The sequence below is a fragment of the Lutjanus erythropterus genome, chromosome 18 (genome assembly GCF_056507025.1).
Source record: "Lutjanus erythropterus isolate fLutEry1 chromosome 18, fLutEry1.hap2, whole genome shotgun sequence".
Classification (NCBI taxonomy): Eukaryota; Metazoa; Chordata; class Actinopteri; order Lutjaniformes; family Lutjanidae; genus Lutjanus; species Lutjanus erythropterus.
The window spans coordinates 5,426,675-5,447,488 of NC_139334.1; the positions used below are offsets into that span (position 1 = coordinate 5,426,675).

At 39.7% G+C, this 20,814-nt stretch overlaps 1 protein-coding gene across 1 annotated transcript in view; it reads right to left on the reverse strand.

Moving 5' to 3' along the window:
• Window positions 1–1,389: 1,389 nt before the first annotated feature.
• The window catches only part of syt14a (synaptotagmin XIVa), a 52,235-nt gene continuing 32,810 nt past the window's right edge, over window positions 1,390–20,814 (reverse strand). Inside the window, exons 6-9 of the mRNA XM_084742827.1 lie at window positions 11,100–11,371; window positions 10,563–11,012; window positions 9,458–9,647; window positions 1,390–2,712 (exon numbers count right to left, since the gene is read on the reverse strand). Coding sequence (XP_084598953.1) covers window positions 2,399–2,712; window positions 9,458–9,647; window positions 10,563–11,012; window positions 11,100–11,371 — 1,226 coding nt within the window. The 3' untranslated portion in view covers window positions 1,390–2,398. The remainder of the gene's footprint in view (window positions 2,713–9,457; window positions 9,648–10,562; window positions 11,013–11,099; window positions 11,372–20,814) is intronic.

Consider the following 20,814-nt stretch of genomic DNA (forward strand, 5'->3'; position numbering starts at 1 on the left):
TAACTACTACACTCTCCTATGTATATATAACATATCTCAATCTGTCAGCGCCTCCACAAAGTGCTGTTTTCCAAAAATATCTAACAATGTGAAATGCTCATTTCTTCTCAGAGATCAATACTGAACTTGATCTCAACATCAACTGTGACACTTCCATTGTCAGAGATGTCAGGTTACATGTCATACAATTTATTTGCCTGACAAAAGTGTCTAAAATTATTTTGTTGTTGTTTTGTTTACTTAAGTTGAGGTTCAGACAATGCTGATATGTTTTGCCTCGGCAGTTTCCACTGAGAGAGATTCATGAGTGTACTCTAAAAACATATCAAAAATGGCCTCCACTTCCTAGAACTTTCAAAATATCGTTCAACATGCCTCCATCCCCAGAGAGTCCTGCACATGTTTGAATGCAACAGATAATTGCAATGAAGTTGCAGTTTACACACTGGGATGTGGTGATTTAAGCTCCTTAAGTAGTAATCTGCAGCATAAACAAAGTGGTGATTTAACCTAAATTGTACCCATGTTTACTCTATGAAACTGGTTTCACTACCGTCTTTCCTCAACAGAAGAAGTGGTGTGTTTTATATCTGTAGGCCAGAAACAATGATTTGATTGTGATTAATACATGAAGAATAGGGTAGCTAGCATTAGCAGAGGTGGTAGCTTCATGTAGCCACACCTCTGGCTTAAACAACCAAAATCAGGAGAAATTCAAACTCGAGCTCAAGGTAATAAAAGTACACTGAGAAAGTGAGCCACTTAGGCACGCTGTAAAATAACAAAAGTTGAGAAAGCTCAAAAACGTGGTGCAATCAGCGGCAAAGCCTTTTTGAGTTAACACAACTATCTAAAGTTTGTCAAACTTAGCATTACTTTTGCATTCAGACCTACTCATGAAGTAAACTCAAAATTGTTTTTTCATTTTGTCAAATTTAACATTACTATTCAAAGTTCATTCAAAATGCTGGCGTAAGTTTGTCAAAGTTAACAGCACTATTCAAACTTGCACGTATATTGTAGTTCACTCAAAGTGCTCATGCAAGGACATGCATAGATCTAAATAGTAATGTTAAGTTTGACCAACTTAAGATAATGTGTTGAGTGAACTTAAGTATATGTTTATACTTGACTAATAATGTTAAGTTGACAAACTTAAGCTATCGTTACGAGTGAACTTCTTAACTTACATTCACACAACAAATTACCCCTTAGTTGAGTCAACTCAAAAAGACTTTCTAGCTGGTTGCTTTACTTTTAAAGTTTTCTCAATTTTTTTTTTTTTTTACAGAGCAGAGCATGCCACTTGTGCTGCCCTGTTTACGCTTTACTTATCAGGGAAGTTGCTACAATTAAGTAGCTACCTGGAAAAAAAATGTCAAAATGTGGTTTTTCATACCTGAAAACTTGGTTTCAAAGTTGGGTTATAAGATTAAATATTCATCAATAAATGACTAAGACACAGGCAAAGATAAGTTTGGAAAAAAATGTTAATATTCTTATCCTCTGAATAGCTCAGCCGATCTGCTTCATCAGGACTGTGAAGGTGTGGTTTGTTTGAGGTAACACAAGCAAACAATCCAACAAGAGTCATCAGATTTTGATTCAAATGTGACTAAACTCTGACTGGGTCACAGTGATAAATGACATCACCTCTTTCAAACTGTGCCCCACCCACTTCAAACCAGTGAGAGACACAAGAAGCAGGAGCAAGACTGAGAAAATAGGCTTTCAAAGTCTACAACAATGGTCAGAAATACATGACCCTAGTCCAACTACTACTGGTGTGAAAAGTGGCCGTACACGTCCTGGTGGGGCTTTTAAAAATAAAATTATTCTCCTGGTCAACCATTAAGCTTCATGTACAGTATACGGGCAGAAAAGCAAATGAAGGGGAGCTCTGTTTCAAAAGGACAGACCTACAAACCTTTCTGATAAGATTAATAATAGTCCTGATGTCAGTTGTTTGAGCTGTTGGTGTGGGTACACACAATTATCAGACAATTATTTACTAAGCAATGTTATCTGGACCCTGCTTCATGGAACAGGTCCCAGTTCAACAGACAAAAACAGTGAGCGCCATCTACAGAAACTTAAAGGTCATTACAAGGCAATCCATGAAAAATATGACATCACAGTAGCAGCCATTCAACTGATCAATGGCTGTGAGTGATTTTTACAAACAGTGCCATGAAAATGTTTATGAATGCCCAGCTGAACAACTCTGAGTGCAGACACATGTTGTTCTGTTTCTTTTTCTTCATCGCCAATGACTGTTTCCCTTGGACGTCACATTACCACTATCCCAGCTGAACTATCCAGTTCTCGACCATCTGGGAGGACAACTGCTCTGCGCAGTATTCCTCACGCACCTCCTTCACTTACTGCTGTCTCGCTGTTAGGACTCCAACAAACTGTGCCAGCGGCAAACCTGCTGTCCTTTAGACTCTTTCATCTGAGTCCAGTGGGTGAGCTCCTCCTCTCCGGAGCTGTTGAGGCCGAGCGAGATCCAGCCGATCATCTCCTTACGCTTCATGCTGCGCTTGTTGTAGACGGAGAGGATGAGCGTGACGTCCGACAGCTGGAAAAGAGCTACCTGGAAGACAAAAGTCTCTCTGTAGGTCGGGTTGGGCTGACCTCGACAGATGGATGTCTTACACTTGGACATCTCGTGGCCCATGGAGTTCAGTAAGGTCAACTTAACGTATGTATCTAGCAAAAAAAAAGTGGAGTGCACAATCAGAGGAGAAATGATGTAAACCTTTGGAAATTATTCTAAATGTATGGTTCATGATGCTAAAACATTTAGGATGTTTTCATGAAATCAGGCACCTGACTTGAGTAACAGTACATTTGTGCAAAATCCTTATGTTTCTCCAGTGTATTCTCTTTGTATTAAAGCATTACAACCTGCTGCAGCTGTTTCCACTGCAGCAAAGTGTGACACATTTTCCCCACAAAGGGTTTGTTCTTGTAATAATTCACTGCAGCTGATGTATAGGATCATGACCACATAGGATGCGGTTTTCTCCTGATCAAACACAGAGCGCAGCTGCAAGTGTTCCTGATAACAGAGAGCGAGAACTCAAAGGGTGCAAGGAGCGTTACTTCAGTCTTGTTGCTATGCAACTACTGCATGTCTAACCTGAAGTAGGGGGATAATGCTGAAGATAATAATGGACGAGGAAAAGTTAGTAATACATCTGCCTGTGCTTAGACGATGAGGAGCCTTTTCTAAAGCAGATGCTAAAATCAATGTTCCTCATCAGGAAAGCCCTCCAGGAGCTGCTATTATTTTCTCTGACTTTGACATAATGTCAGTGTCATGATGTGACACGTGTGCAGACTTTTAGAGCCCAGAGCAGCGTCCAAAAACGTGCTCTGTCCAAAGCATGAGTCATATATTGAGGAGGAGATGCACGCTTGCTGCAAACAAATGAGAATGTTCAAAAACATGTCATGACATCGCTATGTCAATTTTTCGTCTTTATTGCTGACACGCATATAATTGGAAAATGACACATGGGGTTTGGATTAAAGAGCAGCAGACCTCGAGATGATCAACAATGCAGTCAGCATCTTTCAACCAGTCAGATCAATTGGATGTTTCGCCACTGACCACCCAGGGAGGAGCGGAGGTAAGCGGGGACAAAAGCTATGCTAACCCAGCTTGGATTAAAGGCTGCTCCTGGCTAATGTCCGGAGAAAACAAAACAGATGAAATGGAGGTCAGGCTGACCAAACAACAGCAAACCAGAGACTGTTGTGCCACATCTTACAGAGACCTGCTCCACAACAACCTTGATTAAGCTACTGCAAGACTACAGCAGGACGAGGGGAGGCAAATTAGCTGTTGAGTCGATAAACATCGCCACAGTCGTCCCAGATTTAATAGTCAGTTAAACTATTGATTAATATTTTATTAATGTAAACAACAGTCAACTGTTGCCTCTAAGATGTCAGCAGCTGCCTGCCACAAGTAGGGGTTGCAGCTCTGGCAGACAGCAGCCCCTCTCTCCCCTCATCAATGTCCAAATGGCCTGGATGTTGCAGTCGCCAAAGTGGGACACACGATGTCATTCGGCTTGGCAGTATTTTGATCTAGAATAAGGTTGATCTAAAATAAGGTTGTTTGTAGGCTGTGTCAGATTAAACTAACCACTCGACCGGAGCAATGTTTAATCACATTCAGTACAGGCATGTGGATGTTAACCTGCAAGGAGAGCAGGCTGCTGGAGCTAGCACTGCTAACATTAGCCACACTGTGTGACATCTAACATTAGCTGATGCTGTGATCCTGCTTGGTCTGAAAAGATAATACATTTAGCAAGTCGTTGTCTTGTTCTGTAGGCTAATGTTTAATGGTCATAATGCACAGAGCAAAGTGCTACACATTTCACAGCAGCATTTATAATACGATTTGGTTACTGAAGAATTCGATTAATGCCTTCAAATGGCTCTTAATACAAGCAATATTTTTTCGGGCAATGTTTAATCCTATCAATTAATAAATTGCGCCCCATTTTAACTGTTTTCTGGATGTTTTCTTACTTTTAGACAAGACGACTAGTCTAAATTAAAATTTTCATTTAATTGACAGGGAAATCAGTTGCCAGGAATATCTCTTGCAGAATTTGTGTTTACATCAATGATGTTTTGTTCTCAAAAGCAGTCAAAGGTGATGAACAATGGTTCCCAGATGTTGAACTTTATATGTGAAGATGTCTACAATATTATCATCACCTTTTTGTTGCTCTTGTTTTCATTCAAAATGAACCAAATTCCAAAAATGCAATACAGAATTATTCTCTGTTGTATACTTGTTTATGTATATATATGTATATATGTATATATATGTGTCTGTATACATATATGTATACACACACATATACATACATATTTACATACATATATACACACATGTAAATAAATATACATTCTTTACTTTCATAACCATCTGTATATATGTTGCATTTGTGTGTAGCATGTAGAAACTACAACACTCATTTTACTGTACAGATTGTACAACTGTGTTGTGTAATGATAATAAATGACCTTGATACCTTGAAACCTTGATAATAAGAAGCAGCTCAAAAAACGACGTCTAGCTCAATAATATAATCAGATAGAATCAAATGACATTATCAGCATTCAAAAATTTAGATCTCGTACAGAGCAGTTCTGTTACTGCTAATCTCAGTCGGCATGACATTTCCCATCTTTTTCCCCCAGCTGATTCCCTTCTATTTCATTGTAAATCAGCGCCATATTCCACAAAATCATTCCCAATAAATCCCATTCATTTAAACCCAAAGAGGAAAAAGGAAAAGGAAAAACACTGCCATTATCAAGTGATTCAGCATTCACGCTTTCCTTATTCACTCCTCATTTCCATGCTGAAATCATGATGTAAACTGAAGCCACAAATCCAGCTGAAAGTAAACGAGGCAAGACTGGCAATCACAATGGGTCTTTGAGAGTGTTTCGCCCCTCGTCTACAACCATACTCCATAATAATGCTGTGTATTATGTTCCTGTCTAAGAGGGAGTATAAGGAATGAATTGCCGGGGCTTTCATGCTGTCGAGTGCCAGCTGCCTTCCAACGCCTAGCTCACCGCCTCAAATCACACATTCAGTTGCTCTCTTTGACATAAAAGCACAGTGAAAAAAATAGCCTTGATTTCTTTTTTGACTGCTGCTGAATGGGCTCCGTAGAGCCGTGGATGTCTTAAGTGGTCAGTAGCGGTGATGCATGGCTCTTTGGTATTGTTGCTGAATGAGAGGGGCTGCGACTGATGATTAACTTGACTTGTCGGCTTGGTACTGTTTTGAAGTGATAGAAAAGGGGGCTTTGAAATTGCTCTGCATCTTTCACCGCGCTCTTTCCACTTTGTGAGACGCACAAAGTCAATCAAGGCCTTCATAAGCATTTTGCACAAAGATTTTTTTCAGTGTTACCAGATGTGACTATTTTCTAAATGTAATTTGGAGACTATACAGTATGTGGATACGCTATTCAGGAAAGCACAAACAATATCAAAAATCTGGCAGCTAGTCATTAGTTACAGACATTCATGAATACAAGGAACACAGCAATTAATGGGGGGACAGTACAGTGTGTCTGTTAGATGAATATTTATGCTTGTCTCTTCTACAGAAGTCCTGTTTTTATTTCATGTGCTGTAAGCAGAGCTGAAAAATGTAAAATTACACCCAAAGCATGCCAAAGTGTACTGTTTGAATAAAGCCAGCAGTCGATGACGCACGGCGTTTCCTTCGAGCTGGCCACAAGCCACCAAGCAAAACGGAGTGAGTTAGCATGAGAAGTGTTACTTCTGAGTGAAAACATGAAAGACTTCCAGCCATCATGGGCACAAACACAAGACACAGGTAGTGGAGAGCGGTAACAGGGCTGCAAGCATAACAAGACGCACACATTCACAAAACGAAGGTTTACAACAGGCGGCTATCTTCATGGATAAATGTTTTAATTTCAAGGTCTGTGTGAGGAAAGTGAAGCAATCGCTATAGTTCCTATCACCTCTTTTTAGAAGTTATTTTGATTTTGCACCAAATTTCACTTTTGGGAAACAAGCGTATGATGAGAAGATGAGAAGATTGATAGAACGCTCTCATTGCTATCTGCTAAATTACCAGGACTGGGTTAGCTTCATGGATGTATAAAGGAGAAACAAAACCCAAACGTAGCACCCATTCAGTCTGATGGGAATACATATGAGAAACAAGTTTCAATCTTTCAGGTTTACTTTCAGAGTACACAGCTCTCTGTTTCTTTTTATAGTGGTGGGCTATTGAGAGATGCCACAGGAAAACTATTTACTGCAATACTATAAGTGGCCATTGGGTAAAATTGGAAAGCAAGGCTGAGAGTTACACTGTATACATTATTATTTTCACCAACCCTGTTCCACTTAGTCCAACAATGCATCTTTACTATTGTTAGATAGCCTTTCTAACACTGTGAAATGATGTCTTTTAACCATGAACCATGATATTTTCTTATATCTACACAGGTTTTTTTCATGCATAGACCTACCCAAAATGTGACTGAAAACTGAAAATAATAAGTCTAAAAAAACAAACAAAAAAAAAAAAAAAGCTGACAGTGATCTTAAGCTTCAGAAAGTCCAATCTTCTTGGTGACATCCCTGTGCTTGATCCTTTCTTCCACCACAGCCTCCTTGCCAGTATCTACACTAATGTTAACAGCCAATCAGAGCACAGCAGTTTAAGCTAATCATAGCACAGTAGAGTGGGACTAGGCGTAACCATCTTGGGAATAAAAATAATGCATGCTGCATCCAGGTTCTCCTTTATTCCTCCCTGATCAGCTTATGTATCTCAGCATAAATACTGGAAACAAGGGGAAACAGCCAGCCTGGCTCCGGCTGTAGCTAACAATATCTGATTACTAACAACTACAAAGCTCACTAATTAAGATGTTATCTCTCATTTGATTAATCTTTACAAAACCAAAATATAAAAATGACAAATTGCATTTTTACAAAGGTGTGCTTACCTTGAGAAAGGGCCAGGTTAGCTGTTTCCAGTCTTAATACTAAGCTAAGCTAGTCAGCTGCTAGCTGTAGCTTCACATTCACAATAGATATGAAAGTGGTATTGAACTTTTAAACTTGTCACAGTCCATTGTTTCCTTGTGAGTCATTACAGATATATAGGTAATAAAAAAATTAGTTAGCAAAGTGAAAATTGGAAATAAGTTGTGATTAATGATTGAATGCGTCCATGAAGATAGCGCATAAAGGTTGAAAATTCAACAGCGATAGCAACTCACTTTGCGGCAGGGACAGAAACTCACCTCTGATTATATAAACCTGTCCACCTATCAAGTGTTTTAGACAACAGAACAGTCCATCTGACAACAAGGGTTGGACAGCAGTAAGAAAAACAACGGACCAAGATGTCAAAAAGGCAGTAGGGTGAGAGAGTTTCAGGCGCAGACATAACAGAAGATGCAAGGAAAGAGAAACAGGGTCAGAAGGCCAACAACATTGCACAAAGTTCAACAAGTGGCACTTTTTGTTTGAACTTGCTGCTCGGATCCCTGGAAACTGACTGAGGAGGCCGACCAGGAAACGAGGGAAACCAGGGATCAAACCAGAGGAAAACTTAGAAGCAGGTAGTGCAGCTGAGATAGACCGGACTATCTCTTTTTTGGAGAAGTTACGAGCCATGCATAGCTTCTCTTCGGCTAAGTTGTAGTTGGATAAATTAAAGCAAATATATTTAGAATATTTAAAGGGATAGTTTGGATTAGTTGAGGTGGGGTTTTATGGGGTACTTATCAGTCAGCGTGTTCGCGACACTAGATGCTGGTTTGTACGCCTCCAGAGAGGGGCACCTACACGGAGTCTAAACAATGAACTGCTGTGGACATGGTTAGCAACAGAAGGCTATTTAGCTACTTAAAAAACATCAGTATCAGTTTAGAATATCGTCAGTCCTTTACTTTGCCGTCAGACAGCCTTTTCTGACAGCAAACCACCATTATACAAGCCAAATATTGCGCTCTCCAAAGCAACCAATCTCCATAGGCGAAATCAGTCATTTTATCTCACCGTACACAGGAGTCATTGGTCTACCACCGCCTCTATCTTTCTGTTAGTTTGTGTTATTGTGTGACTGTTGATGAAACCAACATAGCCTTTAAAACACCAAAGTCACACATTAACACAAACAAAACTAACAAATCAAGGCAACAGTTTACCAACAACTCCTGTGTTCTGCAAGGTAAAATTATTGATTTCACCTACGGAGTTTGGTAGGTTTGGAGTGAGCGATAATTGGCTTGTATGAGGTTTCCTGTCATAAAAGACAATAGCCGTATTCTGAATATGGCATGCACTTAAAATAATTATGATTTTTTTAGGTGGACCTTTTTTTAAGAGGCTAAAATATCTTTTGTTGCTAACCCTGTTCACAGCCGTTCATTGCTTAACCATCATGCTGGTGCTCCTCTCTGCTTCTCTACTGTAGGTAATATAATGACTATTGATAAGTATCTTATACAACCCCACATTAAATAATCAAAATTATCGCTTTAATAAAGGCCTTTCAAGTCAGTTTGACCATATAGTATATTTCCAGCTGATTCAAGCTCTTAATTTTCTTTAATTGTCCAAGTGCCATTTAAATTTTATGTTATTTTAACAGGAATTAAAGAGTTGTATAGTGACAATATACTATAATATGACATAAAAACATGTTGGTGGCCTGTATGGCTTGCTAATCCATAAGAGACTGAAGTTTGGTGCAGAAAAGTACATTGTTATTATCACATGATGTATATCGTGTAAGGCTGCCTAAAGATAAATCAATTTGTCCTTTCCCCGTCTGACACGGGTCAAAAAAATGTTCACACTCTTCACTGCCCTTTTGGCAAATGACTGAAATAAAACCTTTTAGAGTACTTACTGGGTGGCTTGTTGGCAGCCAGGTTTTTGAAATGGATGCCTTTGATGATCTCCACGGAGAGACGTCCTGTTGTGGCATTGTACACCAGGCCAACAAGGATCTCTGGTGTGGAAGTCTGACTGACTGACTGGAATGATGAGGCGCTTTCACTGCATGTCATATCTGAGAGGCTGACCTGGGATTCACCACCCTGGAAAAAAAAAAATTTAGAAAATTGTTCACCGGTATATATAAAAACAGTTTCTCTCTCTTGGGGAGCACAGTACCACCCACAACCCATTCTGCATTAATCAGAACGTTAATTTTTATGATCTGGCTCAATCCAGATCACTGATTCACTGAGTTTATGTGCTCCGTGGCTTTGGAGGTGATGTGCATGTGCTGGGCATGCTAGTGATTGCAGCTTACGTTGGACATCTATGACGATTATCAGTCATCCAGGTCATGGTTATCCAAGAAAGGTTCAATCAAGGGCAACTGGACTATACATTTTTTCGAGGATCAGTTCAGTTGCCCTCGATTCAGCCTTTCTTGGATAACTAATGTTGGAGGGGATAAACACAAGCCTTTCCTTACACTCTTGTTCTTTTGGCTTTTGAAAATGGTAAGAAAATGGGAGGACAATATGCACTTATTTTTCAGCAACACCATATGTTGCTCTTTTACGAAAGCACTACAAAAATACATGACACATTTCTTGTAGATTATACTAACGTTGAACGTTTGGTGAACCCACAGTTTGAGATATTCCTTCATTGCTAAGATGCTTTATTAGGCTGCTTCTCCTCTTTGTAATCTATATATAAATTAAATTTTAAATGCTAGCAAAAAGAAAACAAACCACCATCAGTGAACTGATGGTTATTTTCTTCCCTGATGTGAAATGGAGGCAGTGTCACGCCACCATGTATTCCTCAGACACATTAAACCAACAGAAGAAACTGGTTCGTAAAACAAGATGTTAATATTCTCCCCCGAGCTGCAAAATATAACCTCATTCTGAAAATGCTATCCAATCACAGGAAAGATCAATCAACATGGAGCAGCAATTAGTGAGGTGTTATGAGAGCGCTTGAAAGCCAGCACCTGCTTTGATCCTACTTACCGGGAGAGCGCAGCAGGGGTCTAATATGACCGGCACAGACATTTTGCCCTGAAGGTTGAGCTTGGTGAGGTAGAACACCTTTTCCCCGAGCACCTTCTCCTTCTTCATTCGCCGCATACTGTAAAGGCGGAATCGGATGGCGTAATTGCTGATCATCTCTGACTCCACGTGGCTAAAGCGAAAGGTCTCCGTGAAGATTGGACACGGGCCTCTCTGGATCCCCGTCTTCGCCCTCTGCTTCTTGGTGGGCAGCAACACCAGGTGGACCTGCCAGGAGATGTTGCCGGTGCGTTTTAGGGCGGGAAGGTCCGTCACTGCCATAATGGTGACCGCCAGCTGCTGGTCCTCTGAGTCAAAGTCAAACACCACATCCAGAGTGCCATATTTTGCAATTGGATCTGGTTCATAATCTTTAGGGAGCTGAGCTGCTGATCCACGGGCTGACATGTCCTAAAGAAACCAATGAGATGCTCAATATGCAATAAAAAGCTCTATATACATTTCAGTCTTATCTTAACTGGCGTAACTGGTGTTTACCTCAGGACTCAGGACAGCCGTACTGTCACTGGGTACATCCTCCTCGTAGCCCTTGTTGAGGTAACTCTCTGTCTCGTGGCCGTCGCTGCCTTCACTGGGGCATTTGCCAAACGACAGGTGGGGACTGCCGCTGGTATGGGACAGATCACACTTGGCATCTCCCAGGTCTGACAGCGTGCAGGACATCCTCGGAGAGCCGTTCTCATCCTGATAGGGAGGTGGCTGAAGCTCATCCAGCGGCGGCGTTCGTCTCATCCGCTGAATGCAGTTGGCTGGTTGAAAGAAAGGAGAAGGACGAGGGATCACAATAATATACTGTACATATTTTATTACTTATCATATGAGTTTTATTTGAACCACATGGAGAAAGTAAAGTGTGGTTCTTGATTTTTTTAAGTCACAGAAACAACAGCAATCTAGCAATCACAATGTCATTCAATCGACTGGTTGGTTAGACAGAGGCCGATCATGAAGCACCTTGCATGTGTTTCTTTATCTGGATTTATCCGGATATAGTTACCATTTTAATATGAGCATAAATAGAGTGAGCCTGACATGAAATAAAACAGAGTGGTAGAGACACACTCACAACTCTACTGCTTTTCTTCCACATTTCAGCAAACTGCTTCCCTCAGGATCAGAGGTCTTATTCATCCTAAAGAAGGCAATTTGCCTCAACATAGATCTGTATAAGTTGAAATAAATGCATCAAGTTATGAGTGTGCTGCTTTCCTATTCTGTTTTATCAGTGGAATGTCACAGTGGCATTAACATTTACTGTAGTTCAAAGCACACTGTGCCTGAATACAGTTTTAAAGAGCTGCTGGCATGGCTGAAGACAAATCAACCACAGCTATTACTGTAGGAAAGGTGAGACAGTTTTATTTTTATAGCATATTTTATACAGCGGATAACTTAAAGTGATTTACATACGACAAAGACAGAACAAAAACAGCCTGGAAGAAAGAAAAGCAAAGCATAAAAGGGACAAAAAAATATATCATGCTGATCTTAAGGTAGAGTTAAACACTAACCATGGCCCAATGGCCCATGGTCACAAAAAGGTACTCTGTGGCCACCAAATATTCCATGTAGGTTTATCCCTGTACTGCAAGCCTTTGCCAACACGTTACAGTTCAATGCACATCCCGTTTTCTTTGAGCTGTTTGGTTTAACATTCTGTGAAAACAGCGAACAGCATTCATTGGTGGCTAGCTACTGATATGTCTGGGCTACTGAAGTATGGGTTCACTAAGCCTACTCAAAGTGCTGATGTATCCCTACAGAAGAACCACAAACACAAAATGGCTAACTATGAAACTGCAATGAAAAATAAGGACTGAATGGAAGAAAGTGTTTAAGAGGCTGTAATATGATGCGTTTAAGGACATAATGTACTGCAGTGTGTGCTGCCAGTTTCCTTAACTAGCTGAGGAGTCTAACTCATTTTTCATGAGAAGCAATACCTTCAGGAAACACCACGTCACAATTTATAGGAAAGGTGGAAAACACAAGAGTCACAGTTAAGGAGAGCTGTGTTAAGTTGTCTTAAATATCCTTTGCTGCATAGTTTTTACATAAGTTATTATTTGGTCCACCAAAAATGTACTTTGGGCAGCAAATTTAGAGACTTGGTGGCTTGTGGGGTCCGTGCTTATAAATATTCGTGTCAGTGCCTGTAAAGGTTGTGAAGCCCCAAATCGGACATATGAGAGTTTTCAGAAAAATCTGAGCATCCCAAGAAAGCCACCTGACATGAACGTATTATTAGTCTAAGATCCTCTGTAAGTTTGTTTTAGATCTTTGGAGCACTGAACAGTAGCTGACAGAAGCCTCCATTTCTTTGCATTTAAGTTCTATGGAAGAGCAGTATGTCCACCGCATGTTCATAAGTACCAGTTTTATTTAGAGGAAATGTCCTCTCAAATAGTTTAATTAATTTTTAACAACAATTCCAGCTCACAGGAGCGAAGCTGGAGAGCGAATGTGTACCAATGTTATAATGAGTCTACAGAATTAACCCTAGATCACAACATAGCAGGTTGAATTTGCTGACAGTGAAGCACTCATTACTTAAGGATTACACAGTCATTAACACGTTCTGCCTAGCCCTATGCAATTTCATTTTAAGTTGTATTTACCGAGGCTTTAAATTAGAGTCTATGTTTAAAATCTGCACCTCAATGCTAAAGTATAATTCAGGTTCTTCTTTTTTGGCATAACACAGATAGTTCATGTAATTCTTTATCATTTTATTTCTCATAGATTTTGTGTTCACTCTGACAAATGGAACTCACTCTGCCCGTCCCAATGAGCATAATGTGCTCTGTGAGAGGAATCTTTTGAATGCACAACCTAAATAAAACATCAGGTATGCACCATTAAAGGGCTGAACTGAATACTTCTTAATCTGCCACAGATTTCATGCCTCTCACCTTTCTAAATGATTCAGTTGCCTGGAAGGCAAAGAATGAGGCTATACTGGGAGTCTCCGTGGCACTCATAAAGAACCTTGAATAGTGTTGTCAGCTGCATTCTCAAATCTGCCTCCCTTGTCCAATTTGGATTCACAAAAATTGAGCAGCCGATGCTAATACTCCCACAGGGACACTGGCGAAGCTTTAAACCCCGGTCTCTCACAAAAAAAAGAAAGACAGAGAGAAAGAAAACAAAAGATGAAGAAGAAAATAACTTGTGAAAAAAAAAATGCTCTTCTTTTTCTGTCTCCTAACTTTTGGAAAAAAGCCAGCGCTGTGATGACGTAATTCCAGCTCTCTCCCAAGTTCTTGAAACTTTCACTCTTAATAATGTCAGTGAGACACCACCTCAAAGTGGCACATAACAGTGGCAGGATGGAGGCAAAGGAGTCTTAACTAAGTGTCATGGAGGGCTTGATAAAAGGAGCAAATCCATTTTGAGCAGCTTTTTTCCTGCTGAGCCGGGGGCGGTTGATTTGATGGGAGCTGCTGTGTAAAAGCACTACTCTTTTCTCCAGCCCGCTAATTGGGATGGTTACCATTCCTCCTCTCGTCTAACCCAGCCTTCCTTCACAGAGTTTCAGCCCCTCTGTACTGGCAGTCGCCTTGTTTTGCCTTCTTGTACCTCTGTAAGTGGGGAAACAGTTTGTGCTTTGAGAATCTTGACTGTGAAACTATAGGTACAAATATTTTAGGTGACAAATGCGTGGAGCGGGGAAACAGAGGTGACCTTTCGTCCAGCTGTAGTTTTACAAGACAGTGGAAATTTCACAGGTCAGCGTCATCGTGATCAATCAGTAGCTAGGCAAAAGGCCAGTATCAGTTTATGTAATATGCTACTGTACTACAAGTATTATCTCCCCGATTTCAACAAAGCAATATATACCTGAAGTAAATCAAACACGAGTAATAAGTTACAGTACTTCTGAGAAACTGAACAGACAAGCAGTAGATATTTTTTGTTGTACAAGTCTGTGTACATGCTGCGAAAATGGCTTTTACAAGGCATTTAACTAAGAACATCTTTTTGTGTGTGCCTCCAAGCACCTGGAAAACACAAACACACTTGTTTGAAAATGATCTCAGCTACAGTATCTGGCTCCCTTGTTCATTAGCTAGCTTAAAGAAATAGTTCAGCCTGATACTGGGAAATGTGTTTGTTTTCTTTCTGAGAATAAAATGAGATGGTTGATATCAATCGTTACCCACTCGCTAACTTGCTAAATTGTTAGCCTCAGTGACTTCTAGACGTCTACAGTTTTGGCATCAGTGTTGCTGTTGCCTTGAAGCGGTGCTACACAACATGAATTCTGTGTAAAGGAGTTTTTCTTCTAAACACACTCTGGAGTCATAATTAGCTTAGCTTAGGATAAAGACTGACAGTGGGTGGAAACAGCTAGCTTGGCTCCCCCCCAGAGCTCAAAAATACGCCAAACAGCATCCTTTATAACTCACTAAATAACACCAACAACACAAACAACAGGTTATCCTTCCCGGCACCTATGTGCAGTGTTTCAGGCTCAAGTGTGAGTCCCCAGACACAGCTGGTGAGCACAGGTTTCACCTCCCCTGAAACCATTTCATTGTAGGTCTTTGTACAGGCTAACCATGTCATGGCACACTCTGCAATGTCACTTTGATGACGGCTGCTGTTCGCCTGCAGCACATAACTCCTAAAATCACACACTGTTGTCTTTTCATTTCTTTTTATATGTACGTTAAAAAATAACTGGAAGCAGGGGGAAACATCTAGCCTGGCTCTGTCCAAAGGTAACAAAACCCAAAGAGTAAAAACACAAGTTGTGGTTTTATGGGGGATTATGTGCCAGACTATTTCTTGGCCGGGAACAGCGACTTCCTGAAGACTTGCTGTCACAGCGACTTGTTGGTTTTACACTTTGGTATGTATGGATAAAATGATATACATTGTGTTATTTAGTGAACTTTGGAGGTGTCAGTAGGCATATTTCTGAACTTTAGACAGAACCAGGTTTGCTGGGTTCCCATTTCCAGTCTTAAATCTAAGCCAAGCTTAACATCCTGGATATCTTGTAAACATGTAATTAGTATTCTTCCCATCTTACTCTAAGAAAGAAAGCTAATAAGCTTATTCCCAAAAATCTGAGCTATGTGTTGAACCTTGCCATACAAAATATGGGTGTTAATAAAACAGAATAGTTCACTGCACTGTAGTGAAGACTATTTATTTATTAGAAACTGTTTAAGGGAATGCTACTGTTTCATCTGGCTAGCTGGACGCTTGCGTGCCAAAGCCAGCAGCAGTCTGGTTAATCAAACCTTACTGAACTTGTTACTCAAAAATGTTCTATTTGAAAGCTTTGAAAGAAATACTGTCACCAATTACTACTTGGGAGCAGTAATGTGCTGCATCCTCAAAATTCAGAATATGTGAGTTTCCTCTCCTGCGAAGGATCTTGTATTCAGCAAGTATTTTACCTGAATTTACCTGAATACTTCAGCTTTTTAGGGCATAACCTTTTTCACTTTCTTGGGAGAGATAGTTGAAAACATTGATACCACTCTCAAGTCTGTCTGTTAAAAATGAAGCTGCCGCCAGAAGATAGCTAGCTTATCTTGGCATCAAGACTGGAAGCAGGGAAAACAGCTAGCCTGGCTCTGTCCAAAAGTAAAAAGTCCACCTACCAACACCTGTTAAGCTTGCCAATTAATAATACAGCTTGCTTGTTTATTCAAAAACTGAAGTGTAAAAATTACAAGTTGTGATTTTATGGGAGGACTATTACTTGCAGAGCTTGCTTCGTTATGCTAAATTAAGCTAGCTCTGCTTCTTACAGCTTCAAATTTTACAGCATACAGACAGGGGGAAGACAAATCTTATATCTCCCAAAATGTCTAACTATTCTCAAGACTTGTTCATGATGCTTTTAAGTACCACTGACATCTTAGCACGTAGGCTGTCTACATTTCCATGACCAAAAACACTTTTACCATTTCATGGTAAGCCTTTACTTTTATAAACTTGTTTGATTGAATAATTTCACTGACACTGAAATAGTTCATACAGCAGTGGTCATGACAGCACACTAACTACAGTGCGGAGAAACGAAGAAGGTCCAGACAAACCTCAGATTATTTCTTTCTTGCTGCTGACTTCCTATTTTGGGATTGCTGCGTGGTGCCACCGGGGCACCCGGCTCTGCCTGATTCTGCAGCCTCTGCACAATCCTCCTCATGTATAATACATATGTCCCGAGGATAAAGCTCCTCATACTCACAGACAAACACAAGCAGCAGTGGGAGTCGAGAGAAAATAACACAGATGCCTGCGAACTTTTTACGACAGCTTGTTTGAAATTAATGAAATGAAGTGTACTCTCTCGGCTGTATCATGGGAAAAATGCACCCAGGTCTAAATTTCTAACAATATTTTTCTGTTTTGGAGGGAAACACTGACCTGATGTCAGGACTGGTGTGAGATCTCTGCTAATCCATGATGGCTTGCAGAGAAAACCACAGCCATCAAAGCCTTACCACAGGGAGGAAAATAATGAACGTCTAGTACATTCAAACAAAGTGCAGCCATGAATGGACAGAGCTCTCGCTGCACTTCCTCTCCTGGCTACAGACCGGATTAGAGCGTTGGGGATTACAAGTAAACTGGTTACAATAATCTGATGATCCAAAAAAGTTTAAGAGCAACTGCAAATGTATCTGAAATTCCTTCTATGCTTATTTTCTTTTCTTAGTGCCCTCTTTTTATTCAACAGAAAGAAATAATCTGCTTCCAACCTTGAATTTCCCATATAATCCTTCAAACCTTTAAGGGTATTTGAATCACAAACAAAAAACAAACACAAGGCCTTTCATAGCTAAAATGTTGTCATATAAATAAACCAAGAAAATTTCAAATTACTGCTGCCAGGCACACATGACTCAAATCCCTTCCCCACTCTCTCTCTCTCTCACAAGGAACACTCGCTACATGATCTTATGCTGCAGAAAACAAGTCAGTGATGACTTTGTCCAAAAGACAAAAATATCTTGAATCCAGTGTGAACCGCTTCTTTGAATTCAACAAAGAGTACTGCTGTCTAGTCATTTAACAACATATTTCCTCAAAAGACCTGTCTGGGGTAGGAAGTTTAATTCAAGGGATCCGAGAGAAAACCTCTTCTCCTCCGCTCTGCTCTGTTTTTGGCTTTAGAAAATCGAGCATGAGACAGGATACTTTGGCCAATCACAGGTCAGCAAGGTAGATTATTGTTGAGCCTCATTCCAAAAACTTAAGCATTTGATGACCTGGGAATGAGACTCAGCAATCAACCATCTTTCTCCAGAATTGTTTACCGCATCTTTAATTTAGAGATAAAATAGTGTCCGTTAGTTGAAATGTAGTAAATGTGCATCAATGGAAACATTAAAACAGTTACTACAGGAGGAAATAAAGCAAACTGCCTGACAAACAGGAACCCATGACACATGGTGAAAATCAGGAGGTTAACAGTGGGTCATACGATAAATTTTAAGGGTCATGATATAACAGAAAGGCAAAAATGTTTATGCTACAAAAAGTTATGCTTCATTTTTCAGTCCTCCTTCTAGTCTTTGCAGATGCTCTGAGAGGCAAGAGAGAGAAACAAAATCTGATTCTGATCTAAATTGTTTTCTCCAATTTAAATCCTTTATACTGGGTATTTTCACTATTTTCAGATATTTCTAACAAAATAATTAATCAAATCATTTTGAAGGCAATTAATTCATTATATCCACGAGACATAAGTCTGGAGGAGATCATGCGATCACTGGCATGTGGGTGCATGCATGAGTGACAAGTAGACCTGGAGCTTGTCTGCAGTTAATCTTGCATATTACTGGACCCATCATTTTTTTTAAATGTATTTATTTTTGTGCACATCGGTGACTGTATGCTGGAGCGATTGTCTTCAAACTTGGGATGAATGACGACTTGGACGAGAGGATGAACTGATTACATTTTGCTGGTCAAAGGTCAAAGGTCAAGGTCACTGTGATTTCATGTCCATCCCATTCCTGTGAAAGTGATATCTGAAGAACGTTTGGACAAATTATCTTCAAACTTAACGCAAAAGTCTAATTGGACTCAAGGGTGAGTCAAATGACACTGCAACTTCACAAAACATGTTTTGACAAAACTTCACAAAAATGTAAAATATAGAATACCTGCAGTGCTAGAGAGTAACTCTTTACACGTAACTAGTTACATGTAATGAAATTACCAAATAAATGTTACTGTGATCCTTCCAAATATTCTTTTTGGGCTGCCTGGTGAAGGTCTGCTTTCTACTGAGTGCGCTCTTCTAATTCACATTAAAATTTATCCTCAGTTGACGCACTATAGTCACAAGTAGATGTTTGTTATGAAGGGCCACAAGCTAAAAAGGTTGGGAGAGGTCTAATTTAACAAGATTGGTATTTAGAATTTAATTATTCCAAGTGTAAAATCACAATATTTGAAGCAAACTGTTACTGCGTTAGATGAACTGAACAGAATAGTGTGAATAATTTGAAGACAACATGGAGAATTATCACAGAGCACACAGAGTCACTTGATTGCCAGCCACGAATCTTTGATATTCTTTAGGTCTCAAAATAAAGAATCACTGTGGCTGTGAGGCAGAAAATAAACGTGGCTGTTATGTTCCTGTTTTGATCAGATGATCTCCTTTAACAGAAAAGTTACACTACAACAGCAAAATCACCCTCAGAAATGTATGCGTATGCAACCCAAACAACGTGAAAATCTTTAAATATGATCACTAAGCGGCCCTTAATCCTCTGAGCCAAGACTGAGGGTGACAGGGACCATCTAGTGGTGGTGAGGAGACTCACAGCTTCTGCAGCACTTGCATAACAACAACCTTGTGCAGAGCGTTGTTTCTTTACTAATGGAGTCAGAAGCATGTCATGCACTATTTATCCCTCAGCTACACATTCAAACATTGCTTTAAATAGATCATGCCAAACACTCAGCCTTGGAACCCACTGTCTTATATAACACAAAGCTGGTTCAGACATGATTCACCAATTGAGGACCCTGGCAAAGATCGGATTGTTTTTGTCTTTGAAGAACACTGTCAGACATAAACACGGCTGATTTCTGTCTGAGCTTGTCAAACACGACTGTGTCAGATTTGTACGTGTCCAAACAAAACCACGATGTTAGAATCTGATCTGCAGGATATCACCACCTGTTTATATCACATCAGGTGTATCTTATATAAAATATCTATCAGTGCAGCAATGAATCACAAATTTACATTTTTACTTTTATTGACTCTGTTGTCTTTTATTGATTCTAGCTTTCTAGCCTTCATTTAACATTTACTCACTAACTCAAATGAAATGTCAGATAAAAAGCATAACAATTTTTAATTTTCTTATTTCTTTCCTTCAAAGAAATAGTTCGACATCTTGTGACTAGAGCTGCAAAGATTAGTTGATTAATAGGTTGGTTGGTCAGAAGAATATGGATTGCCAATTAATCGTCAAACATTTGCTGGTTCCAGCTTCTCAAATGTAAAGATTTGATAATTTTCTTTGTTATTTATGTGAACCAAGTTGAAATAGACTGAAAGATTAATTTATAAATCATTAAAATAATCATCAGAAACATCAATACTGAATTAATTGAAACCCACCTGGGACATACATTAAATTGTGCTCCTGATTAAAGCTATACAATAAAATGGAAACCACTTTAATGTCTGTCCGGCAAATACAAAACTATCAAGAAGTTAGCTTGGCATAAAGTCTAGAAACAGGTGGAAATAGGCAGCCAGCCAGGCTTCACTGGATGATTAAAAAAATCCACCTACCAGAACCACTAAAGCTCACTAATTAAGAAGTTATATTAGTTTAATCTGTACAAAAACCAAAGTGTAAAAATGATAAGTTACAGTGACAACAAGACTTCAAGAAGTCCTTGTTTCTGGTCAAAAAACAGACACCTAACCCTTTAAAACAAACAAATGACGTATAACCTGTTAATTAGTGAACTTTAGTGGTGTTAGTAGGCCAATTGTTTTTACCTTTGGACAGAGCCAGACTAGCTAGCTAAGCTAACTAACTGCTAGCCGTAGCTTCATATTTAGCATACAGACATGAGAGTGGCAGTCATGGTCTTTTCTAACTCTCCCAAAACGTTGAACTATTCCTTTAAGTACTTAATCAGACCGGTGTATAGGATAGGCTAGGTATAGGATTGGCATCTAGTGTTG